This window comes from Cydia splendana, chromosome 10 (genome assembly GCF_910591565.1).
Source record: "Cydia splendana chromosome 10, ilCydSple1.2, whole genome shotgun sequence".
Taxonomy (NCBI): Eukaryota; Metazoa; Arthropoda; class Insecta; order Lepidoptera; family Tortricidae; genus Cydia; species Cydia splendana.
In genome coordinates this window covers 22,164,881-22,191,895 of record NC_085969.1, presented here as the reverse complement: position 1 = coordinate 22,191,895, position 27,015 = coordinate 22,164,881, and the positions used below count along the sequence as shown (strand labels likewise).

General features: G+C 38.9%; 1 protein-coding gene and 1 non-coding gene across 2 annotated transcripts in view; one reads left to right on the top strand and one right to left on the bottom strand.

Annotated features, from left to right (window-relative positions):
• Window positions 1-26,968, top strand: part of LOC134794435 (uncharacterized) — a 44,253-nt gene extending 17,285 nt beyond the window's left edge. The window contains exons 5-15 of the mRNA XM_063766248.1: window positions 15,498-15,624; window positions 15,917-15,994; window positions 22,914-22,991; window positions 23,204-23,307; window positions 23,655-23,729; window positions 23,883-24,300; window positions 24,552-24,816; window positions 24,898-24,973; window positions 25,576-25,640; window positions 26,099-26,272; window positions 26,419-26,968. Of these exons, the coding sequence (XP_063622318.1) occupies window positions 15,498-15,624; window positions 15,917-15,994; window positions 22,914-22,991; window positions 23,204-23,307; window positions 23,655-23,729; window positions 23,883-24,300; window positions 24,552-24,816; window positions 24,898-24,973; window positions 25,576-25,640; window positions 26,099-26,272; window positions 26,419-26,598 (1,640 nt within the window). The 3' untranslated portion in view covers window positions 26,599-26,968. The remainder of the gene's footprint in view (window positions 1-15,497; window positions 15,625-15,916; window positions 15,995-22,913; window positions 22,992-23,203; window positions 23,308-23,654; window positions 23,730-23,882; window positions 24,301-24,551; window positions 24,817-24,897; window positions 24,974-25,575; window positions 25,641-26,098; window positions 26,273-26,418) is intronic.
• Trnag-gcc (transfer RNA glycine (anticodon GCC)) lies at window positions 14,305-14,375 on the bottom strand. The gene has a single exon. It is a non-coding gene; the product is annotated as a tRNA-Gly (tRNA).
• Window positions 26,969-27,015: the final 47 nt, after the last annotated feature.

Genomic DNA, 27,015 nt, shown 5'->3' with positions numbered 1-27,015 from the left:
TCTATTTCCCATTAATTAAAATATGCATACACAGTAAATAAAATATACAAACCAAATATCATATTTCAGGAGCACTTAGCACTGGTTACATTAAATGATCTACGCTAGGTATACTTAAGTCGCGTGCGCGCGGCTCGCGCTCTTATGTAACTATAGGTGCGCGCGCGCAGGTTTCAGCGCAGCGGCCACAATCACAACATCGGACTAGGCGATCATGTTTGGGTAATATCTCAAAACACCGTCAGGGGGCATATTTATGAATGGGCTTGTTAAGGAATGCAGTGCACCTTTGGTATAATTATTACTTTGTCAAGTGACCATAAATGACATGACATCTACATAACTTGAAGGATATTTTCAGTTAAAACAACCCCCCAGGAAAAGACCTACATATGTAATGTTTGATATTTTATCTGAAAACAGATCGATTGGTCTGAGTTATAGGTTTAGAGGACAGTCTACTTAAGGATTACTCACGTTAGATCGGTCCGGGTCCGGGCCGAGTCGTCCGACACTTCGTATTTTATGAAGGGTTCGTTTTTGACCACGTGATGCTTTCTATAGAAAACCGAAGTATCGGACGCCTCGTGTCTGCGAGATGCCTAACTAAGGTCCGTTTTGTGTAGTCGTAAAAAACTGACCAAGTGCGTGTCGGGCAACGCATAATAGAGGGTTCCGTGCCTTCATTCGATATTTATAAACTAAAGCATCGGCTCACAAAATACATGTTCCAAATTTCATTCAAATTTGTATACCTTATTGACACTACGTTCCTTTTACTGTCCTCTAATTAACACTGAGATAATGGCATTGTTCGCCTTTGTACATACAATGTAAGTATATCTGGGTATATACTTATTATGTTTTTTTTTTTGAGTTTTGAATACATAGGCAGGTACTTGTTTAGGCCGACATGTTAAATAGCGCTGCTAGTAGGTATTCAAAAGGCAATATGTAGCAATAGAAATAGAACCTTATGTCTGCAAGAATTACATTGTAGTAGGTATAGCGGTAATAATTGCAAATATTGCAATGTATCGAAACAATTGTACCGGCACATTCGGCCTTCCGAAAACAATTGGCTCCCAGCGCCGGCCTTCAGCCCACTGATAACATCAGTTTACACCATATATAAGTACTTATCTTAAACTTTCCCACCACTTACCAATATTCTCATACACATTATATTTATTTACATAAATCTAGATAAAACCTGATCTAACTGTTGGCATGTGTATTATTTTGTATTACTATGTTCTAAGAGTTTGATCTGAGGGATTTGCTATATCTGATTTAAGAAGGTTTGACATTTTTTTTAATTATTTTGACTTTATGATGCTTTTAATACCGTATAACAAATATAGTCCGGACAAGCCTATCGAGCTGAATTTGAGACTATTTCACCGACTCTTTGGTACGATTTAAAGTAACAACAGGTTAATAGGCTGCCAAAACATGCTATCTAAGTGTCCTCTTCATGATTGTTCAATTGAGCAGCTGCGGAATAAATGTGGTGAATTTTTATTTTTACATAAAAACGATTTTTCACCCCACGTTTTGGAATCCCTTCAATTTCTGATGCAAGCGAAATGACGGAGACAGCTAGAAGAATAGGCTAAAAACCGAAGCCTAACGGACATTCATGGCGTTGATCCATCGCTAGAGCGGGTCGATAGAAACGCTCCATGATAGTTATATTAGATGTCAAAGTCAGAGTTGTCGTAAGTAACATGCCATATTCTCTAAAAGGCCACCATGCACAGATCCTAAACTTTTTTTTTTAACGAAAAGAAATGCTTAGACTATGTCCAGATGTTTCGCTATACGAATCATGTGTAATTGCTGTTTACATAGTGCGATTTTTTTTGTGTGATATTGTCTTGTTCGCAAACCGCAAATTTTCTTGTAGTATTTGCAGCAGTCGTTATTGTTACTCGAGAGGATTGGGTAAATTTCGTCCAAACCATGCTTTACGTCGAGCTCCCAGGACGAAATGTGTACCTTATTAAAGCACTAATTAAACACATGTGTAATCTATACATATAATAAAGCTGAAGAGGGTCGAAAGTCTGTACATGGAAGATATTTGAAAAAAAGTTGGCTGGGGATACTTAATAATACATTAGGTATTATTTATAGACGTGAATATTTTAATTTTATTGTACAGTCGAATAGTTTAATTTTAATTTAATTTTATTGTAATTCTATGGAAGTTTTCTGGAATAAAACAATTTCATTTCATTTCATTAAAATTGATAACAGAACACGTTCCAACAGTTTTTAGAATTTTTGTCTGTTTGTCTGTTTATCTGTTTATCTGTTTGTCTGTTTATTTGAACGCGCATCACGTGAAAACGGCTGAACGGATTTTGATAAAAACTTTACTAATCTGTCGAGAAAATCCCCGGCCAGGTTATAGGCTATAAAAATTCAACCCCTAAAAGGGGGGGTAGCCACAACGCACGATTGACTTAAGTTTGCCCCTGAATCGTATGGCGCTACTTAGGAAGGAGGGGCAAACTTTTTTCAAATATCTGCTAACACTATAGAGTACCCTGGTAAACTAACAGATGGCGCTGAATTTAATACGATGTGACATAAATAAGCCACCGAGGAAGGATTTTGCCAAATTAACTCTAAATTTAGAAGACCCCTCTTCTAAAATTTCAATCAATCGTACGGATATCAACAAATTTAATTGAATAATTGTGTTGATTTAATAATACAACAAAATTAAACGACAATAAATTAATTGCCCCTCATTGCACAGTGCCATCTTTTGGGGATCTTAGTAAACATTAAGTAACCAAGAAAACTAAAAATGGGTTTACATAGTTACGTAGTGGTAAAATAAACACACATATCAACACGCGTATAATTGCAAAAAATTATTTATTTTCTCCGTCATGAATTATACCTAATCGTAATTATATCGCATCCATATCAAATCCATATTCATACGTATCGCCTCCTTAAGCACTTAATAATGGCCACGAAGGTGGGTACTTTGAAAAAAAAAACATTGACCTCTGTCATTTGCAGTGCCGGATTAACCCTTTTAAGCAAAATAAGCACTTGCTTAGGGCACCATGTCTAGGAGGCTCCAAAAATAATCGAACATTTTTCGCGCTCGCTTCGCTCGCGTTTTCAATAACATTCTAAGATCTTTATGATAAAGGTCACATTCAGGTGGCGCCTGCAGCAGCATTGGGTACTCTGTTGCAACGTTACTGCTGCAGCACTGTCAATTTTCGTGATAAAATGATGTGACTGATTTCCACACTAAAAGTAAAAATGTACAACTGTCTATCAAATTGCGTTTTTTTATATCGAAAAATTGTCGCGCTCGCTTCGCTCGCGTTTTCAATAACTTTCTAAGATATGATAAAGGTGACATTCGGGTGGCGATTGCAGCAGCATTAGGTACTCTGTTGCAATGTTACTGCTGCGGCACTGTCAATTTTCGTGATAAAATGATGTGACTGATTTCCATACTAAAAGTAAAAATGTACAATACTGTCTATCAAAATGTGTTTTTATATCGAAAAATTTTCGCGCTCGCTTCGCTCGCGTTTTCAATAACTTTCTGACATATGATAAAGGTGACATTCAATTTTCGCGATATGATGATGTGACTGATTTCCATACTAAAAGTAAAAATGTACAACTGTCTATCGAATTGCGTTTTTTTATATCGAAAAATTGTCGCGCTCGCTTCGCTCGCGTTTTCAATAACTTTCTAACATATGATAAAGGTGATATTCGGGTGGCGATTGCAGCAACATTAGGTACTCTGTTGCAATGTTACTGCTGCGGCACTGTCAATTTTCGTGATAAAATGATGTGACTGATTTCCATACTAAAAGTAAAAATGTACAATACTGTCTATCAAAATGCGTTTTTTATATCGAAAAATTTTCGCGCTCGCTTCGCTCGCGTTTTCAATATCTTTCTGACATATGATAAAAGTGACATTCAATTTTCGTGATAAAATGATGTGACTGATTTCCATACTAAAAGTAAAAATGTACAACTGTCTATCAAAATGCGTTTTTTATATCGAAAAATTTTCGCGTTCGCTTCGCTCGCGTTTTCAATAACTTTCTAAGATATGATAAAGGTGACTTTCAGGTGGGACTGCAGCAGCATTACTCTGTTGCAACGTTACTACTGCAGCACTGTCAATTTTCGTGATAAAATGATGTGACTGATTTCCATACTAAAAGTAAAAATGTATAACTGTCTATCAAATTGCGTTTTTATATCGAAAAATTTTCGCGCTCGCTTCGCTCGCGTTTTCAATAACATTCCAAGATGTTTATGATAAAGGTCACATTCGGGTGGCGCCTGAAGCAGCATTAGGTACTCTGTTGCAACGTTACTGCTGCAGCACTGTCAATTTTCGTGATAAAATGATGTGACTGATTTCCATTCTCAGCTGAAATGCAGCAATGATCGTCACTCAATTTACCAAAAAAATTCAATGCAATCTTGATGACCCTAGGGAGAGAGGGCACCATCGTCTAGAAATACTTAGGGCATCAAAATATCTTAATCCGGCCGACTGGTCGTTTGCGGAGTCAAACGATTTGGGACTCGCATTTTATACGCATTACCATGCCTTCCCGAAAAAAATCGAATCATTCGCGAAAGTTTCGCAACGCATTGAGGCTACAAGGGGCACGTGGTCTTCCTCAGGAGTCTGAAGAAGACCACGGTAAGTGGCGCTCTAGCCAGGGCAGGCCGCTTCGCTTTCGCTCGCGCGCGTATTACTTACTGTATCATCCAATATTCACCTACTACTCTGTCGTTTAAATTCTTAGAGAATATAACCAACGGAGACCATATCTATAATTTTCGGTACAAAATAGTCTGGCGTTTTTTGTGGGTGAGGGGCACATCAAATGTGTACCTACGTAACGTAAACATAGCCATGTCAGATAAACGTCGGTTGACCATTGGCCGCCTATTTTCGACAGAGGGGAACGCCTGTTAATGACCACTCCGTTTGGTTATATTCTCTAAGTTTAAATCACGTGTAAAATTTGAATAAGGGCGAATAAAACTATTGATTTTGGAGTGTAGTTTTATTTAGTCATATCCATATGTCAACTTTACTTCAAGTTCCGCCTCCAGGGAAGAGGGAGATAAATTAGGATTAGAAATTAGCCGCTTACTGACACAGACCGAATTACACGCGGGCGGAGCCGCGGGCACAGCTAGTTTTGAAATAAAAATATAATACAAAAAAAAACAGCTAAGTAAAGTTGTCCCCATAATTAACGATACGGTCTTTACCTATATTTATTAGGTACCTAATTGACTCTTCTTGTTTTTAAGCTTATACCTAGTTACCTACCTGCTATTGTATCAAACAGTTTCCTCCAGCCTATAGTTTGGTGTATATTGATATTCATAATATTCATATTCAACCAACCGCAGTAGAAGTCGCGAATTTTGGGACCTTAAAGAGCCACAAAATTAAATGTTGAGATTATCGGTCTGATTTAGCCGCAATTTTATGCCAAAAGAGTCGTGGTTTTCCGAAATTTCCGACTATCGAGAAATGCACTCTGGAACGAAAAACGGGTCACTTTATGCCACAGGGTACTTTATAACAGTTGTCTTTCTCATAAGGCCCATCCAACATCCGATACCTATACTTATTGGAACTTCCAATAATTTCAGACATGTCGGACCCCCGGTCAGCTGTCCGACCGATAACTCTTGTTTGTGTGCGCGTACTTAGGTATTATATGTGTAGACATAATGTTTGCTGTAGTGTACCACTAACACCCAGCGGCCCGACATTGAGGATGTAGGATCCTACATCCGATCCGCTAAGGATCGGAAAATGTGAAAATACTCTTACACAAATTCATGCTGTTTTTAAGATGTGAGGATCAAGCCTCAGTAGGTATGAACATTATCTCAGGTAGAACAACAAATACCACTTTTTATATCAATTACAAATGCTATTTATAGCGAGCAGGTATATAATGTCGGTCATCATGTTAGATTGTCAATAATGTGGGGCTCGGTCAGGGACGTAAGAATTATATCATTATAGAAGTGATATTGACATAGGTAAATATCTAAATATGTTCTAGTATCCTTTTGGGAATAACTATCAATTAGTAAATTATATAATTTTTTCAGCAAATTAAGTCTCTCTTCGAAGGGTGATTTTATTGAAAGTAGATGTAACGCAGCCGTAATCAACTTTTGAGCTACTTTCAAGATATTAATACGCAATAAATAAATGCAAAAAGATCATATTATACAGGCTAAACGGAATGGCTAAGACGGGAATATTCAGTTTTAATGTCAGTTAGTAAAACTATTAGTATCTACTAATCCATATCTAATTCATATCATATCATTAAAATTAGAATACGCAGCTGTTACTACCTAACTAGCCCTTTTCTGCCGGCTCTGCCCCCTACTATAGTCTCCGTAAAGCAACAGCCAGACAGCACGAAGGGGTCGGCCTCGGCGGCGTCCGGCGGAAGCTTCGATCGCCTAAAAAATACGGTCCATTTAATATGTTAATTATTGATCGCGTATAATATTTGTGCTCGAAATGGCCGAAATGTCATCGCGCGGGTTTCCCGATCGAGATATGCGTTACCTTGGTTAAGGCGGCCGTGATCATTGAAACGTAACAAAAATGGGAAAATAGCTAACACAGAGCATACAGGATGGACAGATACTAAGAGAGTCACTTAAAAGTGGTACAATCAAGGAATTTGATTTCTTTGCCACTTTATCATTATCAAAAATTGATTGTAACTAGAAGACCTAAAAATATCCACACTTTACGCGTATTAGGTACAGATGTGCAATAGGGTGGAGCGAAATCCAAAATTTTTGAATATAGCAATTGAACCCCTCTAAAAGGATGTCTAATTTTTTATTATTTTAAGGTCGTTTCTCAAAAAGTTGGCACCGCCACCTGTAAATAGGTTTATGTTAGAACTTTTTTTTCATTATGTATAATTTTTATATATAAAATTTTAACACATATTTAGAGAGACTTTTTACACAGAGGCCTAATACTTTGAAAAAGATTTAATAAATATTGATTAAGAAAAAAAATATTGTAACTACGTTTATCCGTTAACCTGCCGTGTCCCAACGCGAGGTACTGATGTTCCGAGCTATGAAAACCACACAAATGATTAACTTAATTTAACGTTATTACCGTATTTTATTAACATATATCCTTAACTTTTAAAGTATTGCTATCGCATAATAATATTATACTTATATTTTAAGTTATTCGGCTTCAAAGTTTGTCCAAGGCAATTCTTGACAGTCACCTGGCGCGTCACGTTCACGATGATTGTATAACCCCCATCGCACCTTTCACGTCTCACTCTGCACGAGCCGAAGCCGTCACTCATCAGCTATCACCTGGTAGGACGAAGACGTGGTTATTTTGCTTCGCAAATAAAACACAAACCACAAAGTATCGGAAATTGGAGTTTGTAATGGGTAAGTACTCTTTATCCTGGAGTCGATATCTTGCTAATTATGTAACCTATCGCATTACTATCACGATATGTAACGTAAACAATAGTTTAGTTTTATATGCCTAAGTATGGAGTTCATCAAGCTAATACATTTTGTGTATTCGCGATATAACTGCCATTTTCTCCATCACCTGCATATCGTCCACCTGGCTAAAACTGCCAGGTGGCTGAGATTTTGCGGCAGGTTAATGTCACTGATACCACAACTAATACTCGTAATTATATAATTATATAGCGGTTATATCGCTTTTGTGTGTTAATTTAGGAATAAAAACTATCCTGTCTGTTAAAGCTGCATATTATTGAAATTTGTGTACTTTTGTCTTAAGTCTCGTTAACCTGTCCAAAAAAGGCAGGTGAATGATGCAATGGCAGGTGAATGAAGCGTCATTCACTTGCCATATGACAGGTGATCGATAACTATTTAAAATCCACGTTACATATACTCAAACTAGATTTGTGACGTCCCACGGGAAAAGGTACCTTATGAGGGTTTTTAGTTATAGACATATATTAAAATGATTTTTAAAAAGGTGAATACATGCTCATTGGTCCCGATACAGATTGGTCCCGTTTTTGTCAAAACCCAGTTCTGATGATGGGATCCATGAAGAATCGAGGGAACTCCTCAACTCTTAAAGGCATACATATAGTGATTTTTGTGTTCTTATTTACAAATCAAGCATATACATTCACAAAAGTGACATTTGATGAAGTGGAACTGCTGATGAAGATCAGAACGGAACTCTTCAACGACGCATAGTTCACGTTTGGCGATTTGTCCTCTTCGTTATGTTTGTTAAGCAAATTAAGTTTTTGAGCCACATTTTTGTCAATCTCGAGTTACGATGATGGGATCCATGAGGAATCGAGGGAACTCCTCAAATCTTAAAGGCATGCGTATTGTGACTTTTGGATTTTCATCAGAAAATCAAGCATTTTCATCAAAAACTGTCGCATTTGATGAAGTGGAACTGCTGATGAAGATCAGAACGGAACTCTTCAACGACGCATAGTTCACGTTTGGCGATTTGTCCTCTTCGTTATGTTTGTTAAGCAAATTAAGTTTTTGAGCCACATTTTTGTCAATCTCGAGTTACGATGATGGGATCCATGAGGAATCGAGGGAACTCCTCAAATCTTAAAGGCATGCGTATTGTGACTTTTGGATTTTCATCAGAAAATCAAGCATTTTCATTAAAAACTGTCGCATTTGATGAAGTGGAACTGCTGATGAAGATCAGAACGGAACTCTTCAACGACGCATAGTTCACGTTTGGCGATTTGTCCTCTTCGTTATGTTTGTTAAGCAAATTAAGTTTTTGAGCCACATTTTTGTCAATCTCGAGTTACGATGATGGGATCCATGAGGAATCGAGGGAACTCCTCAAATCTTAAAGGCATGCGTATTGTGACTTTTGGATTTTCATCAGAAAATCAAGCATTTTCATTAAAAACTGTCGCATTTGATGAAGTGGAACTGCTGATGATAATCAGAACAGATCTCTTCAACGACGCATAGTACACGTTTGGCGATTTAGATTTGGACTTGGATTGGGAATGGGGCTGGGACCCGGTCTCAGACTCGGGTCCGGACTCGGACCCGGACTCGGACCCGGACTCGGACCCGGACTCGGACCCGGACTCGGACCCGGACTCGGACCCGGACTCGGACCCGGACTGTGACTCGGACCCGAAGCTGGACTCAAACCCGGAGTCGGACCTGGACCTGGATCCCGGCTCTTATCTGAACCTGAACCCGGACCTGGACTTGGATCAGGACCTAGACCTAGACCTGGTCCTGGACCTGGTGTTGGACCCGGACCCGGACTCGGACTCGGACCCGGACCCAGGGCTATAACCGCGAAAATCGAAGTTTGCAAATTGCGGGTATTTTTCTCTGTCACTCTAATTACGCCTTCATTGGAGTAAAAGAGAAAGATCCCCGCAATTTGCGAATTTCGGTTTTGGCGGTAGCCCCTCAGACCTTGACCCGGTTCGGTTGAGAAATCGGTTTTTTTCTATTAAAAAATAATGTTATAAGTTATATAAGCCTAGTAATGTCGTCTCAAAGTTTAGCAAAAAAGGTACCTTATGGCGGAGTGATGGAAAATTCCCAAAAAGAGCTAAAGTTTGGTAGAGAATTGTATAGCATACTGATCATCCTGATACATCATAACTTAACCACAAGGTACCTTTCTTTACATACAAATTATTGTTATTTTTTAAGATTATTATGACGAGGGGAGGAACTTATTATATTTGTGGCGTTTAATGTATAATTTTTATTTTCAATTCATAAAAAAATATACTCCAATGTAATTGATGTTTTGTAGTTAGTTATTAAGTTATTATTAAATTTATTTCCATAAGGTACTTACATACCTTTCTGGCGCGGGCCGGATTACCGGCCGGCCGGAACTACGTTAATATGGAGAAGCCGTCGTCCCCTTTCCTGTTCAATATGAATGAAAAAACTGGCATGAACATGTCGAGCCGTGCTGGATATTGCGTTCCGTAGACACTAATAATTAATACTAACCACATAAAGTCTTTATATGATGCGCCTGGCGGATGTGAGTAGGTCAGGTATTTAAACAACATAGCTTTTAAAAAGAAGGCTCTTCAGGGCCTAGAATTTAGTTTAATGTCATGAGCTAAACAGAGGAGCTCTGCCCCATACGAGTTTTCGTGTTCAAGTCCCCCCCGCACCGCACGCCGCCGCCATCCCCGCTCGTGTTACCGTTCAGTGGCGAGGTTCGTGATAGACAGATAGAATGATCTTTATTGGTACACCTCAGTAAAAAGATTCAAAAGAAAATAACAATTGATACCTACTTTATTCACCTTATGATTCGTCGGTCGCTGGGTTATTGTTTTCGCGACTTACTGTCCACCGCTGCCGCCATATCATTTAGTGTTACCTACAATTTACACTTATTATTACCAAACCTGAGTTCCACTAGGTGCTGCGAGGGTTCAGCATCAGCTCTATCTTGGGTACTGCTCTTCCAAGTGCTCATCAAGACGTGTTGGATGACCAAAACAGCATGTGTCTATGTTGCACCAAACCTGAGTTCCACTAGGTGCTGCGAGGGTTCAGCATCAGCTGTATCTTGGGTACTGCCCTCCCAAGTCCTCATCAAGACGTGTCGAATGACCAGAACAGCGTGTGTCTATGTTGCACCAAAACTGAGTTCCACTAGGTACTGCGAGGGTTCAGCATCAGCTCTATCTGGGGTACTGCTCTCTCAAGTGCTCATCAAGACGTGTTGGATGACCAAAACAGTGTGTGTCTATGTTGCACCAAACCTGAGTTCCACTAGGTGCTGCGAGGGTTCAGCATCAGCTCTATCTTGGGTACTGCCCTCCCAAGTCCTCATCAAAACGTGTCGAATGACCAAAACAGCGTGTGTCTATGTTGCACCAAACCTGAGTTCCACTAGGTGCTGCGAGGGTTCAGCATCAGCTGTATCTTGGGTACTGCCCTCCCAAGTCCTCATCAAGACGTGTCGAATGACCAAAACAGCGTGTGTCTATGTTGCACCAAACCTGAGTTCCACTAGGTACTGCGAGGGTTCAGCATCAGCTCTATCTTGGGTACTGCTCTTCCAAGTGCTCATCAAGACGTGTTGGATGACCGAAACAGCGTGTGTCTATGTTGCACCAAACCTGAGTTCCACTAGGTGCTGCGAGGGTTCAGCATCAGCTCGATCTTGGGTACTGCCCTCCCAAGTCCTCATCAAAACGTGTCAAATGACCAAAACAGCGTGTGTCTATGTTGCACCAAACCTGAGTTCCACTAGGTGCTGCGAGGGTTCAGCATCAGCTGTATCTTGGGTACTGCCCTCCCAAGTCCTCATCAAGACGTGTCGAATGACCAAAACAGCGTGTGTCTATGTTGCACCAAACCTGAGTTCCACTAGGTACTGCGAGGGTTCAGCATCAGCTCTATCTTGGGTACTGCTCTTCCAAGTGCTCATCAAGACGTGTTGGATGACCGAAACAGCGTGTGTCTATATTGCACCAAACCTGAGTTCCACTAGGTGCTGCGAGGGTTCAGCATCAGCTCGATCTTGGGTACTGCCCTCCCAAGTCCTCATCAAAACGTGTCGAATGACCAAAACAGCGTGTGTCTATGTTGCACCAAACCTGAGTTCCACTAGGTGCTGCGAGGGTTCAGCATCAGCTGTATCTTGGGTACTGCCCTCCCAAGTCCTCATCAAGACGTGTCGAATGACCAAAACAGCGTGTGTCTATGTTGCACCAAACCTGAGTTCCACTAGGTACTGCGAGGGTTCAGCATCAGCTCTATCTTGGGTACTGCCCTCCCAAGTCCTCATGAAGACGTGTCGAATGACCAAAACAGCGTGTGTCTATGTTGCATCAAACCTGAGTTCCACTAGGTACTGCGATGGTCCAGCATCAGCTCTATCTTGAGTTCTGCTCTCCCAAGTGCTCACCAAGACGAGTTGGATGACCAAAACTGCATGTACCTATGTTGCACCAAACCTGAGTTCCACTAGGTACTGCGAGGGTGAATAGACAGTAAAATTGAATTTACTTATTCACAGAAACTTGTTGTTAAATTGGGAATCGAATCGAAGGAGAGGTGGGATCCAAAATTTTAATCATCATGGTGGACAATAAGGTCCCTTCTTACAGAAGATGACACATTTTTCGATTATTTTTAGAAGGCATTGAAAATGATGTGGTGGACAGGTGGATGACACTCATTACAGGTGAACGATGACAAGAAACCAGGTTAACGGCAACGGACACAGGTTAATGACGCCTCTCGATAACCTGTCAATATTTTCATTGGAATTTGTACTTATTTCTCGATAACCTGCTTCTACTATCGATAACCTGGAGACAAAATATCGTTCACCTGTCCTTGATATCATTAACCTGAATTTCAAACGCCTATATCTCCTAAACTAATTGAAGGAATTGCTTCCCTTCCACATTTTCTAATAGTTAAAGTTGCCTTTTAACGATCCCAATAAAAAAAAAAGCGAAAATGCAAAATTTTTGAAAAACGTTAACGTTAACCTGGCGGTGCCAACTTTTTGAGAAACGACCTTAAGGGAAAAAAATATAAAAAATATTGGTATATACTTTTAGCCCTCGACTACTCGATTATATATAGCAATATACATATGTATATTTTTAATAAATTTAATTTAAATTTATTTTTTATATAACAAGTTTCATTAAATAACATCTTTTTGTTACAGATATACTCGATTCCTATACTTATTTTTGTTTATAACGTATATTTTTATGACACGGTAAAACCACGTAAATAGGGGTTTTATGGAAAAGGCCCTTTAACCCGGATATTGTGCACAAATTGGAGTTTACAACTCATTACAGAACCGCGAATACTATTTTGAACGTGATAAGATAATAAAAATACTACTAGTAAAAGTAAATATATGCCTAACATACGTGTGAACATGACCCAAAAAGGGCGTAAGCGACGCCGAAGGGCAAAATTTGACGCTTATTTAAACATATAAGTAACCCATTTTTTGCAGTAAAATGATACTTTTCGTAATCAATAATATCGTTACTTTTGGCACAAGGACGTCTAAAAAAATAACTCATATAATTTTTTTACACTGTAGCATTTTCCTCGTTTTGCATGAAATTGCTGTTTAATATGAAAGTTTGAAATTGTATTGTTTCATAAATATTGAAAAAGGCACAAAAATTTTGGTAATAACTTATTATACGCTTATTAGGTATTACATAATTTAAATAAAATGTACACTTAGTGAAATACATAGTATATTTAAATAATTGATGAAAATTTACCTTTATTAATTTCTTTAGCGGCTGGGTAGAGGGCTAAAAGTAGTGTTTATTTTGAAACTTAATATAATCACTATAATCTACATGACAAACTGCAACTTTTTGTACCGGTTCCACATTGATAATCAAATTTTTATTTTTTCCCATACAACGACGCTCCACCCTTAAGTTTCATAAAATTCTATGATTCTCGGAAATTTCATGAAATTTTCACTAGGAAATATGGAAAATTTAAATTTAAAATTGGAAAGTTTCAATTCTCATACAAAAATGAAAGATTTTTTCCGAATTTTTCCTACGTTTAATTTCCGAAACATTTCGCAATTTTGGAAAGTTTCCTTAGGCACATCAGTACGTAGGGGAGGTATCTAAATAGGTACTATTATTTTTCTCTAGTTTTTATTTTACCACTTTGTTGGCATGATTGATCTACCTAGTAATTTATGCAAACTTACAGCTTTCTAGCACTAACGATCACGGAGCAAAAGCAAAGCCTCGGACGGACGGTTAGGCGGACAGTATGGCAAAACTATAAGGGTTCCTAGATTCTAAAGCGCAGACAGCGCAGTTAATACCTCCCTTGAATTCATTCTTAACTAAACCCAAGAACTTAAAGTGTCCTCGAACTTAGGAAAACCGATGACGGAACCTTTGTACTGATCTCCTCTAATAAAGCATGGGCTGAATTAAGTAGATACTACGCAAAGTGTTCGAGGCACGATATCACAATTAACCTGCTGGAATAAAATCATAAAAACTATTGTAATTCGGATAAATTACGGTCAATCAATAGTCAGACAAGATTTACACAACACAAGTTGAGTACCTTGAAATTAAGCAATTTAAAAATATACCTACTCGCAGTAAACATAGTTAATTATATCGATATCGACATAAAAATAAGTATATTTCGGTTCACCTTGGTATCAATATAAAAAAATAAAAAACATGCATCGGCCGGGAATCGAACCCGGGCCGCCCGCGTGGCAGGCGAGCATTCTACCACTGAACCACCGATGCTCACATTCAGTGTACCGAAATTACCGACCGGTAGATGTAAACATTCTCGATACTGTTATCGGGTGAATGACGTTACTTAGCACATGCGCGGCTCGCACTTGGCTCGCCCCTCGCACGTGGACGGACCTGGCTCCAATTTCACCACGGTGACAGGTGCGACAATTGTAAAACATCACTGTTGCTGACGTCACAGGCATCCATGGGCTACGGTTACCGCTTACCATCGGGCGGGCCGTATTCCTGTTTGCCACCATCATTGTTTTATTAAAAAAAAACTTTATTATATCGGAATAAAACAGATATTTCTCTTGCTAAGTTTATGACAATTGTCACAAGAAACACTACAATTGTCACGAAATTCCGACATATAACTCATTACCTGTCAAGAATTACCTACAATTCTTCTAAATCTTGACAATTGTCAGAAACTTCGCAAAAGAAATGTCTGTTTTTTTCCGATATAATAAAGTTTTTTTAAATAATACAATGATGGTGGCAAACAGGAATACGGCCCGCCCGATGGTAAGTGGTAACCGTAGCCCATGGATGCCTGTGATGTCAGCAACAGTGATTTTACAATTGTCGCACCTGTCACCGTGGTGAAATTGGGGCCTGCTCAACTATTTAACTGTGCGATAATGGAACTAAATACTTCTTATGGCGTTACTTATACCTAATTAAAACTCCTTTAGCAGGTTCTTTGGGCACAGTTTACAAAAACGCATTAATTATTTACATCAACTATTTCCCTTCAATCTTCATGAAAAATAGGTTACTCATACAAGGTACAGGATTAACAAAACTTCTTTCACGCCTGAAACAGGGAATCCTAGTTCAGGCACACGTAAACTATCACTATTTTTAAGTCTTTGTTTTATATGAATGGAACCATGAATGATGTGTTTTTAAATAAATTATGTTTATGTTTATGTTTTAGCTAAGTGAATAATGTGTTTGTAAACCTTCATCATGTTGGTCATGTGAACGTTTAAAGTTGTGTGATTGTTAATCTTCCAATGTCAAAAAAACACTTTTGATTGCTAATCAATCAGGAATACCCCGGTAGTGCTAATATGCTTGTTATTTTTTATCTTGCCTAAATATTAGTTCCATTTCATCCAGGATATGGACACATCGCACCGAAGACCCAGACTGGGAAGGTGGTGACCATCTTCTACGCCATCCTCGGCATCCCGCTGATGCTGCTCTGTCTCTCCAACATCGGAGACGTGATGGCTTCCTCCTTCAGGTACGAGCCTTAGCGCCAGTTCGATTAAACTTGGTTTAAACCACAGATTAATAATATCACAATATGTAGCTATCTATACTATGTTTAAACTAAGTATTGGGCTCCATACATTCCACGACTCTTCTCTTTCCGCACAGACTCTACTTTAAACGTTCAAATAATATGGGCGCCGCAAACAATTGCTATTTAATATTTGCAGGCGCTCAGCTCAGAGCTTTGAATAAAATACCGATATCGGCTGTAGTTTTTTGGGGATTATAAGTCTGATATAATATTATTGGTACGTCTGCAGGTTTTTGTACTGGCGTGTGTGTTGCTACGTGTGCACTCGTCCTCCGAAGCGCCGCCGCAGGCACCAGCCCTCGATCAGGTAATTTATTTACCTATTAGGAAAATCAGCAAGAAACCTGGAATTGGATTTGAGTACGACCTTGGAATCAAAGCGAAAACATACGCCATATAACCATTAATCCTTTATGGGGCAGGGCACATTTAGATAATATACTTACGGCAAAAATTACTACTACCCTAAAACATCATTTTGTATTTTTTCTTATGCAGGAATTACGGACTTAAAGAGGCCAATGCCTCTCAAAGTCTCAATAGACTTGAATTCTGTATTTTTTAATGTGATCCGTTAAAGGGTTTAATATCGGATGAGTGAGTGAATTTGCCCATATACAGGCGTATATGGACAAATTTTTGCCATAAACCTCACATGTTCAAAATCTTTTTATAAGTCGCTCCTCCAAAGATTAAGGCTGTTGTAACATGTACCTATAGTGCCGTTTGAAAAAAGGAACTCTCGAAAGAAGTTGTTTTATGAATTTTTTAAAGGAGGAAATTAATTTGTTTTATATCAAAGTGTATGGCTCACCCGGTATTGTATTATCCTAGCTCTAAGTAGGAATACTGTTTTGCATGGTAGGTTTTAATGAAAATTGTACTCTAGGGTGGATTTCATCACTAAAAACTTCACCATACAAAAAAATATTTTTTTTTAATGTTTAATTGAACACGATTCTAGCTGGGTAAAGTAATAGGGGGCTGTATATTGAGGATATTTATGGAATTTATACAATCATTTGTGGCTTATATTTGAAGTTATCGCTTTCGGAAAATAAAAACGCAAGATGGTGATGACAATCATGGTATGGTAATGACTCTTTTATAGACGGTAATGACACTGCATGTACGGTAATGACGATTTGGGAACTAATTTATATATGTATTAAAAACGTATTAAAAAACAAAAACTTTTTTTAATTGTAAGGCTTTAGAACTTTAATAAACATTACAAATAACATGTTTTTGAAGATAAGACTAGCTACATAAATTATTTTTAGAAAATTATAAAAAATACATTTTATTCATATAAATAAATATATAACAAGTATTTTTATTGTATAATTTTAAATAATTTATATTCCGAAATAGGCAATTTATGTATTCATTTATTTTTTTGGGTTTTTTCAATGTTAAATCATATTAACAATATTGTACTCTTATTATCAGTTTAAACCCGCATCTTCTTTTATCTACTGCATAACTTGGTATTTATATCATATTCTAAAATTGCTGGTTTACCAGCAGGGTTGGGCAGTATTTCAATTACATGTATTTGAAATACGTATTTGAAATACATTTTAGTATTTTGTATTTGTATTTCAAATACTACCTGGAAAAGTATTTTGTATTTGGTATTTCAAATACTGCACTCACATGTATTTTGTATTTTGTATTTCAAATACTTCAAGCTTCAAAATACATTTCTACAAAATACGTTTTATTAAATTCTATGATCCTAAAATGGAACATTTTTTTTAATATAATGTACGACTTGTACGAGCGCAAATAGGTACATTGCGCGAGCTATTCTGCGCAGAACTTTTCGTCAACAGCCAGGGGATAGAGTCATTGTAGTAGTTTCCGTCCATGCTCTAGTTTTCGACCACTTGACAGATTAGCATATAATATACTAGCTGTGCCCGCGGCTCCGCCCGCGTGGAATTCGGTCTGTGTCAGTAAGCGGCTAATTTCTAATCCTAATTTCTCTCCCTCTCCCCTGGAGGCGGAACTTGAAGTAAAGTTGACAGATGGATATGCTAGAGGACTGCAGTCCAGATAAAATATTTTACAATTAGGTACCACTAAATAAAACTACACTCCAAAATCAATAGTTTTTTCGCCCTTATTCAAATTTTACACGTGATTTAAACGACAGAGTAGTAGATGTATATCGAACGATACAGTAAGGTGTGCCCTGCCGGGGTAGAGCGCCACTCACCGTGGTCTTCTTCAGACTCCTGAGGAAGACCACGTGCCCCTTGTAACTTCAATGCGTTGCGAGACTTTCGGGAATGATTCGTTTTTTTTCGGGAAGGCATGGTAATGCGTATAAATTGCGAGTCTCAAATCGTTTGACTCCGCAAACGACCAGTGCCGGATTAAGATATTTTGATGCCCTAAGCATTTCTAGACCATGGTGCCCACTCTCCCTAGGGTCATCGAGATTACATTGTATTTATTTGGTAAGTTGAGTGACGTTCATTGCCGCATTACAGCTGAGAATGGAAATTAGTCACATAATTTTATCACGAAAATTGTCAGTGCTGTAGCAGTAACGTTGCAACAGAGTAATGCTGCTGCAGTCGCCTTATCTTAGAAAGTAATTGAAAACGCGAGCGAAGCGAGCGCGAAATTTTTTCGATATAAAACGCAATTTGATAGACAGTTATACATTTTTACTTTTAGTATGGAAATCAGTCACATCATTTTATCACGAAAATTGACAGTGCTGCAGCAGTAACGTTACAACAGAGTAATGCTGCTGCAGTCGCCTTATCTTAGAAAGTAATTGAAAACGCGAACGAAGCGAGCGCGAAATTTTTTTGATATAAAACGCAATTTGATAGACAGTTGTATACACGCTGAAATTTTTATCGTTTTGTTCCCGAAGCGTAGTGGTTAGGTATCGATTACACAGCCAAATAAAATTGTCAAAAAAAATCTAGCTCTTAGTTTCAAAATTGCCAAATAAATAAAAAATAATACAGAACTCGAAGCCGTGAGAATAAATAGTAACACAGAAAAATGCCGCCTCAAACCGTCGCCGCCGCCGCGATTTCATTCGTGCTGATTTTCTAAGGAGCTATCCCTCCCGCACCCCGCACGTCCCGCCGTCACCTGCGCAGTTCACGTCGAGTTGACGTCAGCGGTGTTACTACGTGTTTTACTCATTTCGTGAAACTGATTTTTCACTTGCTTATTTTTTTCATTTGAAGAGCTAGATTTTTTTTGACAATTTTATTTGACTGTATAATCGATACCTAACCTCTATGCTTCGGGAACAAAACGATAAAAATTTCAGCGTGTATTTTTACTTTTAGTATGGAAATCAGTCACATCATTTTATCACGAAAATTGACAGTGCTACAGCAGTAACGTCGCAACAGAGTAATGCTGCTGCAGTCGCCACATCTTAGAAAGTGATTGAAAACGCGAGCGAAGCGAGCGCGAAAATTTTTCGAAATAAAAACGCAATTTGATAGACAGTTGTACATTTTTACTTTTAGTATGGAAATCAGTCACATCATTTTATCACGAAAATTGACAGTGCTGCAGCAGTAACGTTACAACAGAGTAATGCTGCTGCAGTCGCCACCCGAATGTCACTTTTATCACATCTGATAACGTTATTGTAAACGCGAGCGAAGCGAGCGCGAAAATTTTTCGATATAAAAAACGCAATTTGCTAGACAGTTGTACATTTTTACTTTTAGTCCCAACCAGGCGCGAATCCATCAGGATTTCATACAGAGAAGGGATGGGACAGTTTTCTATCAGCCTAGCTTCGCATAGGGCTCGACATTTAAGGGACTCAGCGAGGTTGTTTTCATACAGAAAAGATGCAAGAAAGCAGAGCTTGAAATTGACCAAGTGAATTGATTTGGCGAAGTGTGAGCAAGGCAGAAGGCCCAGCTGCGAAAGAGGAAAGCTTGGATTTGGATCCACGCCCAAGTGTAATTAAGGCAGAAGATCAACTTTGCCATAAGGCAGAAGACCTCGCATAAGACCTTACGCCGAACTGCAAAAGAGTGGCTTGAAATCGAATCTATGCATGTAATCACGACTCTTCTACTGCTCGCTCTTTGGCTTCACTCGAAAGCGCTACTTGATAGGATGCTTTTAATTTTCGGCTCTCACGGGGCCCCTTAAAACCCTTTGACAGTTAGGTCTCAGGATCGCGGCTAAGGAGCAACTCGGCTTGGCCGACAAATCTGGCGTGCGAGAGAGCAAAATTCGCTATAAAATCGGTAACCTATGTGGAAAAAATCGGCTGGCCGTAAGCCCAAAAGCAAGATTTTTTTTCATGACTTTAAGAGCCTCCGCGTAAGGTCAAATCGAAAGCCTACGTTGGAGATGTTCTTACGTACCCTCACTCTCTTACTTGATCCCTACGACCCTTCGTTATTAGATGGGTACTCGTACACGTATAAAAGTTTCATGTAGGTACGTACTCCACGACGACTGCAATGCTGATGCAGCCCTGCGCTTTTTTTGCCTACGGTTTTGGTGCCCCCTAGACGTGGTGCCCTAAGCAAGTGCTTATTTTGTCTAAAAGGGTTAATCCGGCACTGCAAATGACAGAGGTCAATGTTTTTTCTTTTCAAAGTACCCACCTTCGTGGCCATTATTAAGTGCTTAAAGGAGGCGATTTACGTATGAATATGGATTTGATATGGGTGCGATTAGGTATAATTCATGATGGACAAAATTAATAATTTTAAAGAATTATACAATTATACGCGTGTTGATATGTGTGTTTATTTTACCACTACGTAACTATGTAAACTTATTTTTAGTTTTCTTGATTACTTAATGTTTACTCAGTTCCCCAAAAGATGGCACTGTGCAATGGGGGGCAATTAATTTACTGTCGTTTAATTTTGTTGTATTATTAATTTATTAAATCAACATAATTATTCAATTATTTTTGTTGATATCCGTACCCACACTACCCACTCTTCTAAACTTAGAGTTAATTTGGCAAAATTTTCTTCGGTGGCTTATTCATGTCACAACGTATTAAATTCAGCGCCAGCTGTTAGTTTACCAGGGTACTCAATAGTGGTAGCACATACATATTTGAAAAAAGTTTGCCCCTCCTTCCTAAGTAGCGCAATAAGATTCGGGGGCAAACCTAAGTCAATCGAGGGTTGCGGCTACCCCCCCTTTCAGGGATTGAATTTTTATAGCCTATAACCTGGCCGGGGATTTTCTCGACAGATTAGTAAAGTTTTCATCAAAATCCGTTCAGCCGTTTTCACGTGAAGCGCGTTCAAATAAACAGACAAACAGATAAACAGATAAACAGACAAACAGACAAAAATTCTAAAAACTTTTGGAACGTGTTCTGTTATCGATTCTAAGTATCCCCAGCCAACTTTTTTTCAATTATCTTCTATGTACAGACTTTCGACCGTCTTCAGCTTTATTATATGTATAGATTTCATTTTTAATTTACTATTTGCGAAATATATGTTTTATATGTAGACAGATATATTGTTTAGCTAAGGATTGAAATCAGTCCAAATTTGTGCAGCAATGTAGGTTTATATTCAAATTTCGTCAAGTGGACGAAAACTAGAGAAGGACGAAAACAAGCGCAATGACCCTATAAGTTTTTAGGAAAGGATATTCGTTAAAAAAAACTAAATGATTAAACAAAAAAAAAGAAAAGTATTTTGTATTTTGTATTTGAAATACATTATTTTAAACACTGTAATTTGTATTTTGTATTTCAAATACCAGTCACCAAAGTAGTTTGTATTTGGTATTTCAAATACTTTTAAAAATGTATTTTGTAATTTGTATTTGAAATACGTGGAAGCCAGTATTTTGCCCAACCCTGTTTACCAGTGAGCTTAATTTTGATTATAGGTATATTACTTTTTTTGATAATTTGATTCATTGCATAAGTTTGTATTTTTGTTGTTTTATAAATTAACTTTAAAAATAGCTATAATGATTTATATCCATATATATGTTGTTTAATAGCTAAACATTAATATATAATCAGTGTTTTATAAGTTGCAAGACCCCTACTTGTAATGCATGTCATAAATTACAAAATGTTAGGTATTGGGTCCGGTGACTACCCAATGGTATAATTATTAATTGCTGTAATTATATACATCAATTAATATAATATTATCAAAAAACATAAGGCCATCACGATAGTGAGCCAGTACTGTAGCCTATGGTCGCTTAAAACTTAATATATGTTGCTTGTTTAAATACTTTGTTTTAACACGACTAACATGCAATTACAGACTATAAGTTGCACGATTTACATTATTAGATAATAAAAAATAAACATTTGTATGTTCTAAGTTCTAAGTGACCTAAATTTTGCCTACTTACTTCAGTCAAAATGTTATTTAAAAACTAACCATCCTCTAGTGTGAAAGAAATAGTCATATCTTCTTCTACATTTATAAGGTAGACATTATATAGTGTTAGAAGACATAGAGAACGTTTTTCAAACATACAGCTTAATTTCATAATGAATTATAGCAAAATAACTAGAAAAGTTTCTGAGAATCGTCATCACCATACACATGAAATCATCACCGGTCGTCATTTTTTCCCGGTGATGATGGGTATGGTGTTGACGATTTGAGAGTTTCTTGTTTTTATTTCTAGAATACGAATAATAGTAGTTAATGTCTATGCTACACAATAAACTTCATGTAGTTTGCCATTCATTTCAATAATTATTTCTAATATATCATTTGTGTTGACGAATATTCGTGACAAAATTTTAAATATTTTTAAATGTACTTTCCCGGTGAAGGAATTATTGCATATTTTTTCATGTGTTAAACAACAACATGGAAAAGATATAAGTAAAAGAAAAATCGCAATCGTACGATAGGTATGCTATAATTTTCACTGCAAACAAAAAGGTTCAGATTTTTCCGGTAGACGGTGATGACTTTAGACACATAAAACATTTTATATAAAAAAAACTATTAAGTTATTGGAGATGGTAATTGAAGGAACATGAAGATAATAGTTCTTAAAAATATATAAAAAAGTTGCAACTCGCACAACCTACTAGTTTTTTTTATAAAGACCGAACCATAAGTTTTCGCAGGATTTTGAAATCCACCCTCTAACATTAAGTTTTTAAGTCCTGCTAACACTTATATGGGTCTTCCCTGAATTAAATGATTATTTAATTTTAATTTATTAAAGGTCATGATTCTTGTTTTGAATTGCAGGAGATCCGTCCGCGGCAGTCGGCACGGTTCCACGCGGCGCAAGCGGCCCGAGCGCGCGCATTCTGACACAGAGTGTAGGTCAGTAGTTAGCCATAGGATTCGCATTTTATGACGAGGCGAATGAAACGAATGTGAAATTACATGCAAAGGTGTTTCCTAAGCTATTGCTATATTAGGATTTTTCAAGAGCCGAGTATTCTTATGCCTATGAGACCGTAGGTACTCCAGGTGGTTCGGCGGCTCATATGTTACCCATGTTATACCAAAGCACCTTTATTACACGTTGGCAGGTATCGCGACAGTGGCTACAGCAGCGGTCGCGGCCGACGTGGTCGTCTGGCTCATGGACCTAGCCTACGAACCGCCTCGCAACCACCACTTACGCGCACTAACGGTAACGGTTTGACTGTACATAGGTGGACAACAATCGTAAGATTACTACACACGTCTGGATAAGATCAGCTCAGGGCCAGAACTCGATGTAAGGTGTAGTCTCAACAATTTGCAACAAGAGGCTAAATGGTAAATTCCTGAATGGTGCTCAACGGTGCAATGCTGATGAGTAGATGATATTTAATGATGTAATATCATATCCTTATGATACCGTGCGTAGTTTATCAAAAATGGGCTATTGTGACTTTTATTTTAAGGCTCGATTCTGTTCTCGCCACAGCTAGTGGCATCCAATATCGGATCGAACGATGAAAAACTCACTAAGGGGTCTTATGTCTTATGTTTCAGAACCGAGAGGCTACGAGAGAGACGTGTCCCCGGTGCGGTATGACCGTTACGGACGAAACTATTACGAGGAAGATGGTACGTGTACGTCCAATCCAACTGGTTTTCATTCTTGAATACATTTTCCTGTCGTACATTAATAAGTTTTGTACTCATTTCCTTTCATACATATTGCAAAAATATTGATATTCTTGTGCTTTGACCAATAAGCCAAAATGGTTTGATTCGCAGAAGAGTTCCCAAAGATATCGCTGCCACTAAAGGACTTGGAAGCAGCTTTACAAGACCTGAACGAACACCAAATGAAGGCATCCAAAGCCGACATTCGCAGCAAGTCCCTCCCTCGCCCTTCCAAGTCAAAGCCCGACTTCGGTCCTCGAGATTTCGATAGAGATTATGACCCTGGACCCAGGGATCGTAGAGACTTTGACTCTGGACCGACGGACCGTAGAGATTTTGAACCTGGTCCATCTAAGGACCGCTTTGAAATGCATGATCTATATGATGTAGATTATGAGAACTACAAAGAGAGGAAGGCTCAGCAAGAAAGGGAGTGGAGAAGGAACGACTATAGGGAAAGGGATTACGACCCTGAGGATGATGACTATGAGTTCGATAGTCCGAAGAGAAGGAGGACTTGGGATCGTCGGTAAGTTGATCTGCTTTATAATTTCCACATTTGTGTCCAGGACAAACGCAATTGGTGTACAGGATATCTTGGAAAACTTTCACACCATGCACGTACTACAATAAAATAGACCGCCCCTTTATCGTCACGTCAGAAAATAAAAGCTTCGTTCCTGTACCGTCCTTCTGTAAGTGGAGTATGTGTACAAGCGCAAGAGTTAAAAGCGACGTAAGAGCTTGTAGACGGTCTTCTCCATATTATTTATCTCACAGGACAGACCGTTGGGAGTCTGAACGTGACCGTGACGACTACGGCCACGAGCGGCGCCCGAACCGGCGAGCCCGCAGCGCGCTATACGAGGGCGAGCGAAGATGGGACGAGTGGGACGAGAGGAGGCGCTGGGACGATAGAGATGGAGAGAGGCGACGCTGGGACGAGAGAGACGGAGAGAGGCGGTGGGAGGACGTCGAGGGAGGAAAAAGGAGGTTGAGACGTCTCTATACTACTGATGAGAGCGCCAGGATGCCGCATGCTGTGGTGAGGTCTATTAAATTTTATTTACCTGTTACTGTTATGTTTCTTGGCTTATGTTATACTTAGTGTTTAAATGTCTTACAGACGCCCTCACCTGAACGGGATTATTGGAGTGACGACGCAGCTGTTGTGCCCGTTCCGCGCAGAGGCAGATCCGCTGGTATTTAATGTCACTTTATTGGTATTCTTACTGTATGTACTTGTACTAAATACTTACTACTAATCATAAAGGGACACGTTATTTTACTGTAGCTAATTTCGGGTTTAAAGTCCCGGTAAAGGGGGGTAGATGTGAGAATTCATTCTTCCAGTGGAAGCGTGCTGGGCCCATAACCTGTGAGAACTTCTCCTCTCACACTAAACTAATTACTGAAAACACTGTGTATAACGAAATAAGTACTTTAATATCAAATACAACACAATAAAATAATACAATTACAATAAAAACAGCCTCCGCTGACAATATTATTTTCTCGAACAGAGAACCGTCATAACATTCTATTCAAACATCCTTCAAGATTCAAACCAGCCAGTCTGTCAACAATTGCCTAGGCCTCTTTGCTCTAACAGTAGATCGTATCCATTCAAAGGTGTCATATACCATCGCAATATTTAGTCAAGTGCGTGTGAAGGAAAATTGTAACTCGTAGCAAGTTGTAGCTTTATGAAATGGGCTCCTGATAGAATTTGAGTCACTCTCTCCAAGTGAAAGGAAAAGCCGCCGCAATGATTAATTCTGCAAAATAATTAAATATTTTCCAGCTGCTGCCTGGGGTTCCAGACATACTGTCATTTACGAAGAAGATCCCGAACCCATTAAGCAAGAAGTAAGATTTATTTTAGTTTTATTTTATTTATTTGATCAATAATCTAAATATGCGGTTTAAAACGGACGCTCCGAGGTTTTGTCGAGGGGCTACAGTATGAGGTTCCTTAAAAAGAAGAGTGTACAGGTTTTAAAAGGGTCGGTAAAGGGCATTGGCCACGGTGACTGCTTGCCATCAGACGGGCCACCGACGTGGTATAAAAAAAAACTGGACAGTCGGACTCGCCCACCGAGGGTTCCGTACTTTTTAGTATTTGTTGTTATAGCGGCAACAGAAATACATCATCTGTGAAAATTTCAACTGCCTAGCTATCACGGTCCGTGCCTGGTGACAGACGGACGGTCGGATAGCGGAGTCTTAGTAATAAGGTCCCGTTTTACCCTTTGGGTACGGAACCCTAAAAACATAATGATATAGATATTTTAGACATATTACCTGAATGTACTATTTTCGTCCAGATAAAGCCGGTGCCGATCTGGCTGTGCGTGTTCCTCGTGGCGTCCTACATCGTGCTGGGCACCTTCCTCTTCCAACAATGGGAAGATTGGAACTACCTGGACTCAGCTTACTTCTGCTTCATCACTCTTACTACCATCGGCTTCGGCGACTTCGTGCCTGGTATGAAGCTGCAGGTAAGAAACATTTGAATATTTTCCTATAGTAGCTGGAATCTTCCTCTTCTAATGAGAGGGTTGGAACTACCTGGATTCAGCGTATTTCTGCTTCATCACTCGTACTACCATCGGCTTCGGAGACTTTATTTATTGTGTGTTTCCAGGGCCGAACCGACTCAACAGTGGCAGCCGTGCACTCCATCGCGCTCTGCTCGCTGTACCTCCTCTTCGGCATCGCTCTGCTGGCCATGTCCTTCAACCTGGTGCAAGAACAGGTCCGCGCCAACGTCGCGGCACTCGCCACCCGGCTCGGCATTATCAAACCCAGGGACCCTGACTACTGACCAGCCATCAGAAAGGCAATTCCTCCTCACCCCTTTGTGAATGTCCTAAGATTTGTGAATCAACTAGTAAGACCTAATGTCAACTGTCCTACTTTTGACATGTAGTAAAAAACCTGTGGATTATCATCATCAGGAATCCAGTAACTGGAAGCAAGACCTCAACGTGAGTGATCAATGTGTAAATAGGCACCAATGTGAAGGCCGGCCACGGTTACCGGTATTATCCTTACTTAGATTTGTAAGGATCTATTACACAAATGGACACTGCTCAACCATGTTGCGATCACAATCCTTTATATTACAGAGTTTATCGTCTAAAAAAACTTACGTATCGGATCGGAAATTTGAAGCATTTTGACAATAATGAACATAGCGTTCGTTCCACTTTCTAACTCTTCTTCTAATAAACACTCAGTA